The sequence below is a fragment of the Sinocyclocheilus anshuiensis genome, unplaced genomic scaffold (genome assembly GCF_001515605.1).
Source record: "Sinocyclocheilus anshuiensis isolate Anshui unplaced genomic scaffold, SAMN03320099.WGS_v1.1 scaffold108, whole genome shotgun sequence".
Lineage (NCBI taxonomy): Eukaryota > Metazoa > Chordata > Actinopteri > Cypriniformes > Cyprinidae > Sinocyclocheilus > Sinocyclocheilus anshuiensis.
This window is the reverse complement of record NW_015554071.1, coordinates 51,678-62,846: the sequence shown is the minus strand read 5'-3', so window position 1 is coordinate 62,846 and position 11,169 is coordinate 51,678. Positions and strand designations below refer to the sequence as shown.

At 41.3% G+C, this 11,169-nt stretch overlaps 1 protein-coding gene across 1 annotated transcript in view; it reads right to left on the bottom strand.

Annotated features, from left to right (window-relative positions):
- LOC107668701 (protein 4.1-like) overlaps window positions 1-11,169 on the bottom strand; it is an 81,007-nt gene that overhangs the window by 27,014 nt on the left and 42,824 nt on the right. The window contains exons 8-10 of the mRNA XM_016460669.1: window positions 1,317-1,535; window positions 1,020-1,107; window positions 32-184 (exon numbers count right to left, since the gene is read on the bottom strand). Of these exons, the coding sequence (XP_016316155.1) occupies window positions 32-184; window positions 1,020-1,107; window positions 1,317-1,535 (460 nt within the window). The remainder of the gene's footprint in view (window positions 1-31; window positions 185-1,019; window positions 1,108-1,316; window positions 1,536-11,169) is intronic.

Here is an 11,169-nt window from a genome sequence, read left to right as displayed (position 1 = left end):
AACATTAAAACAAAATGTATATCAAACTTACGTCAGATGGCCGTATCTTGATGAAGAAACTGCTGCGTTTGTAGGAGACTTTGAGAACCTTTGGCCAGGGGAATCGATTAATCCTCAGCTTGTCCTTATACACCATCAGGCCACTGGAGCAAACACCCAGCATTATATCCACTCCATCCAGATCCTGACAGAAAGAGAAAAAAAAGAACAGGAAAAAAAATTATATAATCTTTTGACTTTGATGACTTGAGTCTTACTTGAACTTGAATCTCAGTGTATAAACAAAGATTTTGCAATAACAAAGCTCCACCACTAGGGGGCGGCCTTGCTTCTCCTTTAAAAATTGAGTCCATAATTTATTTAAATCCATGTCTTGATGCAAACAGATTGACCTGGTTTCAGCTACCAAATCTGAGCAGTGACAGGACATGCAATGCTTTTATCACAAGCACTCCTGTGAGATGAAGGACATTTCAGTCTAACCAGTGTTTTTATGACAGCTCAGATTGATGATTTCACATAAAGAACGCAGTGGTTTAATCAGTGCCGAGGAAAGTCACATTGTCTAACTGGGACATGTAATTGAATGTATTTTAAATCACAGCACACCTCAGTAAATGGAGACTTAATGTATTTATGTAAGGTAAATGTATTTATTATTATTATCCAATCAACAACCAAAGTTACTGTAAAAAAATAAATAAATTACCAATAAATACAAAACCAACTTTGTATAAAGTATTTAAATAATATAGGTTTCATGCCATTTTAGCATATAATTTACTTATTTTATTTATTTATTCCAAATTTTTTTGGAAAATATTATTATATCATGGATTTTATACTGTATTGCAAACATTGCAAACCGCATAAAAAAAGACAATAAAACAACTAAATTAATAGCTAGTGTGGCAATTTTCTGAAGGTTAACCATTTTTATTATTATTATTTATTGTATTTATGTATTTATTATTTATATTTTGTATTTATTGTAAGTATCTCCAGTTAATCTACTGTACCTTTGCCTGGTGGAGATCAACCCCATACATGGCCAGTTTTTTAGCATTCTCCAGGAACATCATATCAGCCTGAGCCGGACTCATAGATCTGTAGAAAAACAAACAAACAAAAACTAGTCATAACAACATACCTTGCTACAGAAAAGGAAAGTGCAAATACTAAATATTTTAATGCTAACCTCTTGTACATGTGCATTTATTTCAATTGCGTTAACAAATATTTCCCAAGCATCCATTTATGATAAGAATATATGTGCGTAAATCATCAGCGCACCAGTAAGAAGCAGTCATGATCACCTGTATGTGCGGTGAAGCTCCATGACTTTCTCCTCCAGCTCCTTGGTCTGTCCTGGGATAAGCTGGAGCTCCTTGGCATAGTCGGTGCCGTGAACCTCGAGGTCGTACTCGCCCAGCTCAGACTGCAGGGCGTAAGATCCCAGCAGGGCCAGGGTCACGAAAGAGCAGGGCAGGCGGCCATTCTTGATGTCCTTCCGCAGCTGCAAACACAAGTAGTACCTGCAGAGCGCAAAGACTTTAATTTAAGCTCAAAAACTCAAAGACATTATGTGCCAAGTTATCACATGTTACAAGTTGGGACAATATGTTGTTGCAAAACATACTGCACAGGAGTCCAGAACTGCAACCATGACAACAGCAGTAAATTGACGTCAACGCGCTGCTGTGATTATTCAGGGTGAAAGGGCTTTTGTAATTTACGAGTGTGATAATGAAACTGGCTAGAGAATTGCATGCCAACTTGGTAGGAAACAGCAGGAGGCTCTCTCTATTTTATTAATGATTTAATCTGGCAAGTATCGGAGATTAGTTGTAAAATTAGTAAGCATGAAAGAGAGAGAGAGAGAGAGAGAGAGAGAGAGAGAGAGAGAGAGAGGGAGACAAACTATTATCATATATGGCGAGAACTGGATATTAGTAAGGATGACAATTGTGAGGAATTTAATTCTTCTGGTTCTGATTCTAATTGTAAATTCACTTATTTTTTGTGGAACTTGTTAATCAAGTAGCAGTGTGTCACAGTCTGCAGCTGGAGTGCCCAAGATGGCCACCAGAGAGCACTCCTGTGGTTTTTTGTGAGCACATGGCTTGTGTTGTGTTTGTTTGTCGCGTGTATTATGTCTGTCTGTATTGTTGTCCCTGGCCTGCCAGTCTGTTTTCCCCCTCAGGGTAGTTTTTGTTGTTGTTTCGTTTCATTTTATTATTAAAGAGGTCATATGATGCGATTTCAATTTTTCCTTTCTCTTTGGAGTGTTAGAAGCTCTTGGTGCATAAAGAATATCTGTAAAGTTGCAAAGACTAAAGTCTCAAATCCAAAGAGATATTCTTTATAAAATGAAGAGTCAGCCACACCTAACTAAAACGGCTCGTTCTATCACGCCCCCACATATCTACGTAACTATGTGGGAAGATTTGCATAACGCCACCAAAATGTTCACGCCAAGAAAGAAGGCGTAACTTTTATTCTCGCTGTTTCAGACCGATGAGCTTTGTAAAAATCGACGCATTTCAGAAAGGCGGGGCATAGAGGAGAAACAATAATGTACAGTATGTGGAAAATAATGTTTTTTGAACCTTAAACCGCATAAACATTTCATTACACCAAATACACAAAATAATGTTCTTTTTAGCAACATCATATGACCCCTTTAAATAACCCTTTCTTCCTGCAACTTGAGTCCTCGCCTCATCTCTCCACACGCACCGTGACAGAACGGATTAGCCAAGATGAGGAAGAAGGGTGTGCGCCATTCACCTGTCTCCACTCTCACTAGCCCCCTCTACCAATGCATGCTCCAGCTCAAGGCCTTGAGCTCCCCCTGTCAGCAGGAGACTGACTTGAGGGAGTTCAGGCGTGCTGCGGAGGGGCTGGACTACAACGATGCGGCTCTCAAGGACCTATTAAACTATGCCCTTGATGAGCCCATCAGCATTTGGAGGAGGTTTGGCATGGAGCACCTGTCTTTTGGGGCGTTTGTGGACTTTCTAGCCCACAGGGAGAGACAGTCAGTTCTTGAGCCTGTTTACAAGATGGCTGCCAGTCCGGAACCTCTTCACCGGGTGGGCCCAAGGCTTTTGAGACTGGCTTCCAGGTTGGCGGATCCACCGTTGATCTCAGCCAGAGCAGCTGGCATTTCTACTGTGGGCTCAAGTCCGGTGGTCCTGGAGGACCCGACTCTGGTGGTCTCAAGTCCGGTGGTCCTGGAGGACCTGCCTCCGGTGGTCTCAGAGATCACCAAAGAGCTGCCCGATTTCACTGCCCGCTGCCATAATCAAGAAGGTCGTCTTTGCCTTTCACCTCATGGCTGTTCTGTGGGCAAAGTCCACTCCAGAACCAACTCCAGTCCGGGAGCCTTCAGAGTCCACTCAAGAGCCAGCTCCAGTCCAGGAGCATTCAGAGTCCAATAAAGAGTCAGCTCCAGTCCGGGAGCCTTCAGAGTCCACTCAAGAGCCAGCTCCAGTCCAGGAGCATTCAGAGTCCAATAAAGAGTCAGCTCCAGTCCGGGAGCCTTCAGAGTCCACTCAAGAGCCAGCTCCAGTCCAGGAGCATTCAGAGTCCAATAAAGAGTCAGCTCCAGTCCGGGAGCCTTCAGAGTCCACTCAAGAGCCAGCTCCAGTCCAGGAGCATTCAGAGTCCACTCAAGAGTCAGCTCCAGTCCGGGAGCCTTCAGAGTCCACTCGAGAGCCAGCTCCAGTCCGGGAGCATTCAGAGTCCAGTCATGAACCCGCTCCAGTCTGGGAGACTTCAGAGTCCACTCCAGAGCCTGCTCCAGTCCTGGAGCCTTCAGGGCCTGCTCAAGTTCCTCCCGAGGTGGCGGCTTCTGCTGCAGAACCTCCCGAGGTGGCGGCATCCACCTCAGCTCCTCTCAAGTGGTGGTTCTCTTCTCTGCCTGCTCCGCTCTGGTGGGCTTCAGCTCCACCTGCTCCACTCTGGTGGGCTTACACTCCACCAGCTCCACCCTGGTTCCATGATCTACCTAAGGATCCTTCCCCTACATGGGCCTGGCCCGCCGTCCCTCCCCCTAGTCCACCTCCATTCCGCCCCCCTCCTGAATTCCTTTGACATTTGGTGGAGCGTCTGGAATCCGCTCGTTAAAGGAGGGGTTATCTCACAGTCTGCAGCTGGAGTGCCCAAGACGGCCACCAGAGGGCACTCCTGTGTTTTTTTGTGAGCACATGGCTTGTGTTGTGTTTGTTTGTCGTCAAGTATGCTTTTGGGGTGTATTATGTCTGTCTGTATTGTTGTCCTTGGCCTGCCTGCCTGTTTTCCCCCTCGGGGTAGTTTTTGTTGTTGTTTTGTTTCATTTTATTATTAAATAACCCTTTCTTCCTGCAACTTGAGTTCTCGCCTCATCTCTCCACACGCACCGTGACACAGTGCCACTGCTGAATGCACATTTGACACCGGGTACTTCAGTAGGGTTTCCACTTGCTTTGGCTACTCGCATGTCCTGCTGCTAGGGCTGCACAATATCGGAGAACTTCTACTATGATTGAGATAATATTGTAGGACAATGCATCTGCATATAAAAATCTGAAATGGTTTTATTACTCTAAAAAAAGGTATGAACTACCCTTTCAGGACTGAACGAACATTTGTGTTCACACTTGGTTATAATCTTTACATAATCCAACTGCTCCAAGGAACAGCGAGTGTTTGCTTGATACTTTGTTTCTGTATCTGTTGTTTAAATTGTTACTTGCTGCTTAGAAGGATTAGTTTGTTTTCGACCTATTTCTACTTTTAATTTTTCATTGTAATTTGTATTTTTGATTGCACTTATTTGTAATTAGAATAATAGCCATCAACTAAAAAGGAGCTTTTTTTATTTATATTGCTCCGATCCTGCACTTAAGTAAGAACTTTAGTTTCGATTTGAGCAATTGCCCTGCTATAGGCTTTTGGGTGTGCTAATTAACAAGGTGGCCACAGCTGTTTTCTCTGAAGTGTCGTGTGGCTGTGTATTTATTTGTTATCTGTTAGCTGATGCGGAAGCGTTCAGCCCTCATGTTCAGCCTCCTCGTGTGAAGACCTACGAGTGTAAAGACCTGCGACTTTTTCCTGCGCGACTTTAACTGAGCAACGAAACTGGGCAACTCACTTAAGTACTCTCTTTTTTCCCTTTGCACACTCCTTGCTGTTCTCTCTCTTCCACCTCTATCATGTGTTTCCAAAACATTCCGGCTGTCTCGCAATAACGCTCTAACATCACTCTCAGATGGCACACAATCTTACTAACCTGCTTCCTATCTCTACATCTTCTACTGCACCTCTTTCTTTTTCTGTGGGTCTCTGGAATTGTCAGTCAGCTGTCAAAAAAGCAGACTTAATTTCTGCTTTTTCTTTGCAATCCACACTCAGCATCTTGGGCTTGACTGAGACCTGGATTCATCCAAAAGACTCCCCAGCTGCTCTGTCTAACAACTTCTCTTTCTCTCACACCCCTCCATCAGGTAGGGAGGGGTGGGGGCACTGGTCTGCTCATTTCTGACAATTGGAAATACTCAATCCACTCTCCCCTATGCAATTATAACTCATTTGAATCTCATATGATTACTGTAACAGCTCCTATAAAATTTCATGTTGTGGTAATTTACCAGCCTCCTGGGCAACTGGGCACCTTTCTAGAGGAGCTGGATGGTCTGCTGTCCTCATTCTCTGAGGATGGCAGTCCACTTTTAGTATTTGGCGACTTTAACATTCATCTGGACAAGCCTTATGCTGCAGACTTCCATTCACTCCTAGCTTCATTTGATTTCAAACGCCTTACCACCACAAACACTCACAAATCAGGCAACCAACTTGACTTAATTTACACACGCAATTGTATTGAAGACAACATTTTGGTGAAACCCCTAAACATCTCTGACCATTTCTTCATAACATTTAACCTACGTCTTCCTACCTGTGTGCCATCAACCCCTCTACCTCTTAGTTTTAGACGAAACCCCTCCCTTACACTCCCTTTCACCCTCCCATCTTTCCTATGTAGTGTCTTCCTCTCTTCGCTCACCTACCCTTTTCTCATCTCTGGATGTTAATGCAGCAACTGACACTTTATGCTCTACTTTAACTTCTTGTCTATATGATATATGTCCTCTCTCCTCCAGGCCAGCACGGGCTACCCCTTCTTACCCCTGGTTATCCGATGTTCTTCTTGAGCATCAATCCAAACTCAGGGCAGCAGAGAGAAAGTGGCGCAATTCAAAAAATCCGTCAGACCTGAGTATGTATCAGTCTTTGCTTTCATCTTTCTCTGCTCAAGTCCATACTGCCAAATCTTCATATTTCCACAACGAGATCAACAGCGCTCCAGACACACGTAACCTCTTCAAAACATTCAATTCTCTCCTCTGTCCCCCTCCTCCACCTCCCACCACTTCTATAACAGCTGATGATTTCGCCACATTCTTTAGACAAAACTAGAACAATCAGCATTCAGTTCTCAACTCCACACACACAGGAACTCAATCCAACCACATTTACTGCTAAAACTCCCCTCTTCTCCTTCTGTCTCCTCACTGAGGCAGAAGTATTCAAACTTCTCCTCTCCAGCCATCCTACAACATGCCCACTAGACCCTCTCACACCTTCTCCAAGCAATCTCCCCTACACTTTTACCACCACTCGCACACCTCATCAGCACATCTCTTCTCACAGGCACTTTCCCCACTGCATTCAAGCAGGCTCGGGTAACCCCACTGCTCAAAAAACCTACATTAAACACTTCACTTATAGATAGCTACAGACCTGTCTCTCTCCTTCTATTCATAAAAAAAAACACTCGAACAAGTTGTTTTTAACCAGGTATCATTACTTCTCTCACAGAACAACCATCTGGACGCTAACCAGTCAGGTTTCAGGAGTGGCGATTCAACTGAGACTGTGCTACTGTCAGTCACTGAAGCCTTGCGGATTGCAAAAGATGATTCCAAATCAACAGTACTTATTTTGCTGGATCTTTCTGCCACTTTTGACACTGTGAATCATTAGATCCTCCTGTCCATAATCTCATCACTGGACATCACAGGTATTCCACTTCGCTGGTTTGAATCCTATCTCACTGGTAGGTCTTTCAGGGTGGCCTGGGGAGGGGAGGTATCCAAAGCACACCAACTGGTCACTGGGGTTCCTCAGGGATCAGTTCTTGGACCCCTCCTCTTCTCTATATACACTACATCACTGGGTCCCATCATACAGGCACATGATTTCTCCTACCATTGCTATGCTGATGACACACAGCTCTATCTCTCATTTCAACCAGATGATCCAACGGTAGCTGCACAGATCTCAGGCTGCCTGGCGGACATCTCAGCATGGATGAAAGAACATCACCTACAGCTCAACCTGGCAAAGACTGAGCTTCTTGTCTTCCCTGCCACTCTACAGCATGATTTCACCATCTAGCTAGGTTCATCAACAATTACCCCATCAAGTTCGGTCAGAAATCTGGATGTAATCTTTGATGACCAGTTGACTTTCAAAGACCACATTGCAAAAACTATTCGATCTTGCAGGTTTGCATTGCACAACATCAGAAAGATCAGGCCCTTCCTAACGGAGCATGCTGCACAACTTCTTGTCCAGGCCCTTGTCATTTCTAGGCTGAACTACTGCAATGCTCTTCTAGCTGGACTTCCATCATGCACAATCAAATCTTTACAAATTATTCAGAATGCAGCGGCATGACTGGTCTTTAACGAGCCTATGTCACACCTCTCTTTATCTCCCTGTACTGGCTGCCGGTTATGGCTCGCATCAAGTTAAAGACACTGATGCTTGCATATAGAACAGCCACAGGCTCAGCACCCGCCTACTTCCACTCACTTTTACGAATCTACATTCCCACCAGAAGTCTGAGATCCACCAGTGAGCGATGCCTTGTGGTGCCATCACAGAGAGGCACAAAATCACTTTCTAGAACATTTTTGTTCACCATTACTGGCTGGTGGAATGATCTTCCAGCCTCTATCCGGAATGCTGATTCCCTGACCATTTTCAAGCAACAGCTGAAAACTCACTTCTTTCATCACTATCTGACTTCATCCTAAAGAAAAAAATTATTCTCTTTTCTTTAATCTTTCCCTGTCTAGCTTGTACTTATTTGAACAATGCTTGAAACTTGGTATTACAAGAAGCACTTCCTGTGTCTATTTGCCTCTTTAAGATGAATCGCTTGATATATTCCCCAATTGTAAGTCGCTTTGGATAAAAGCATCTGCTAAATGAATAAATGTAAATGTCAATGTAAACTCAAACCTCTTTCAGTTGTCGTAAAGTAAAAAAATAAAATAAAAATCTGCATTTCTACTGTTAGCCCATTCAATATGACTTTTTATTGTGAAAAGTGTTAAAATATTAAGGTAATACATTGCAAGTTGTATGTAAAATTTAGTAAAAGTATTTCTTACAATGCTAATTTTTGTTTTCATTTCATTTTTAAAATAAAATAATTATATTTCTATTGTGAAACGTATTAAAATATTAAGCAAATATATTGCAAGTTGTAGGTAAAATCGAGTATTTAGTAAAACTATTTTTTTTACAATGCTAATATTTACGTTCTCATTATTTCATTTTTAACATTAAACTATAAAAAGTTTTCTGGTCTTCAACGAGCCCAAAAGAGCCCATGTCACACCTCTCTTCATCTCCCTGCACTGGCTGCCGGTTATGGCTCGCATCAAGTTAAAGACACTGATGCTTGCATATAGAACAGCCACAGGCTCAGCACCCGCCTACTTCCACTCACTTTTACGAATCTACATTCCCACCAGAAGTCTGAGATCCACCAGTGAGCGATGCCTTGTGGTGCCATCACAGAGAGGCACAAAATCACTTTCTAGAACATTTTTGTTCACCATTACTGGCTGGTGGAATGATCTTCCAGCCTCTATCCGGAATGCTGATTCCCTGACCATTTTCAAGCAACAGCTGAAAACTCACTTCTTTCATCACTATCTGACTTCATCCTAAAGAAAAAAATTATTCTCTTTTCTTTAATCTTTCCCTGTCTAGCTTGTACTTATTTGAACAATGCTTGAAACTTGGTATTACAAGAAGCACTTCCTGTGTCTATTTGCCTCTTTAAGATGAATCGCTTGATATATTCCCCAATTGTAAGTCGCTTTGGATAAAAGCATCTGCTAAATGAATAAATGTAAATGTCAATGTAACCTCTTTCAGTTGTCGTAAAGTAAAAAAATTAAATAAAAATCTGCATTTCTACTGTTAGCCCATTCAATATGACTTTTTATTGTGAAAAGTGTTAAAATATTAAGGTAATACATTGCAAGTTGTATGTAAAATTTAGTAAAAGTATTTCTTACAATGCTAATTTTTGTTTTCATTTCATTTTTAAAATAAAATAATTATATTTCTATTGTGAAACGTATTAAAATATTAAGCAAATATATTGCAAGTTGTAGGTAAAATCGAGTATTTAGTAAAACTATTTTTTTTACAATGCTAATATTTACGTTCTCATTATTTCATTTTTAACATTAAACTATAAAAAGTTTTATTTTAGTAGATTTCCAACAAATAAATATATGTGCCACATGTTTCAGAGTGAAGTGCAGCACTGTGTTCATTTACACATGTGCAGTTTATAATACAGTGTTTTGGTATCTCAGAATGGCTCAGTTTACAGTAAATGAACACAGTGTTGCACTTCATTCCTGTCACTGATGTGTAGGATTATAGCTTTATAGAAATAAAATCTATTTCGAAAAATGGCTTAGAGCGACTATCAAATCACAAAGGCTTCAATTTAAATAAATAAATATATGCACTGTGTATTTAAGAGTGAAGCATGGCACTGTGTTCATTTACATACAAGCAGCTCGTGATGTGGTGTTTCAGCATCTCAGACTTGGTTAACAGTAAATGAACACAGTGCTGCACTTCACTCTAAAACACTTATAGCAGCACATATATTTATTTAATTAAATCACAGCCTTGCAATTTGATAATCCCACTAAGCCAAATCACAAAATCAATTTTATTTCTATGCGGCATTTCTATACATCAGGGACAGGAAACATTAAGGAGAGACAGAGGGGTGGGTAAATGCAAAGATCAATGAAAAGGTCAAATCGTCTGGCCAAAGCTCCATATATATGTATAGTTAAGTCTTCAAACTCTAGATGGCGCAGGCTGATGGGTTGTTAACGTAACTGATGATATTCAGAGAGCTAAACGACTTGGCACAAGCTGATTGGTTCGTGCTGCATATGCAGCCAATGAGCTTACTGCCTTGCATTTATATGGCTGGCTAGCATTCACTTGAGATTCTTGCAGCATGCTTTCAGAGTTTCTCTGAAACTCAACCGCTAGATAAGTAAACCCTCTTTACGCTGATTTCAGTGCATTATTGCCTTCGTCAGATTCACATTTTTAAGCTAGAAAACATACAAGTTGTAAAACTACGCTCCGGTTATTCGCAAGAGGAGTAATTACGAAGCATGGCTTGTTCATATAACAGCAGTAGCATTCGCAGCAGCACCAAGCAGTTTTTCTAGTTCATGTACTGTATGTGAGAATACAACGTCAAGCGTCTTGGATTTTAGAACAGTAAAGTGAACTGGGGATTACCTTATTTTCCCAAAATCTCCAACGCCTTTACTGCAGCATTACAATTTATTTATTTTTTGATTGGTTTGGTACTATTTTCATAAGTAAGGTGTACATTTTCAAAACTCTTAGTACAACACTTTAAACTGATCACATTTGTAACACCACTAGTCATTATTTCAAAACCTGATTGCGTGATTTCATTGTAGTTGCACATATTTTCATTCCACATAATCATTGTTTCAGAACACAAGATCATTGTGATATGGATTGAGAACATTTGAATTAATCACCAAAACACAACAGTATGATCTTCTTTCAGTTTAGTACTTTTAACAATCAGTTCCTTCAAGAGCAAACAATGCAAGATTCATGTTTCAAATCACCTTTGTTGCTGAAATAATTGCAGTAATACAGGCAATAATGGTCATGTTAGAAAATACACTTACATTACCTAACTTGCATATCTCTAGGGCTGCACGATAAATCGCATGCGATATTTAACTCGCATCTTATCAGTAAAGCCGGTTCTGTAATCAGCGGTAAATCTCCATCACC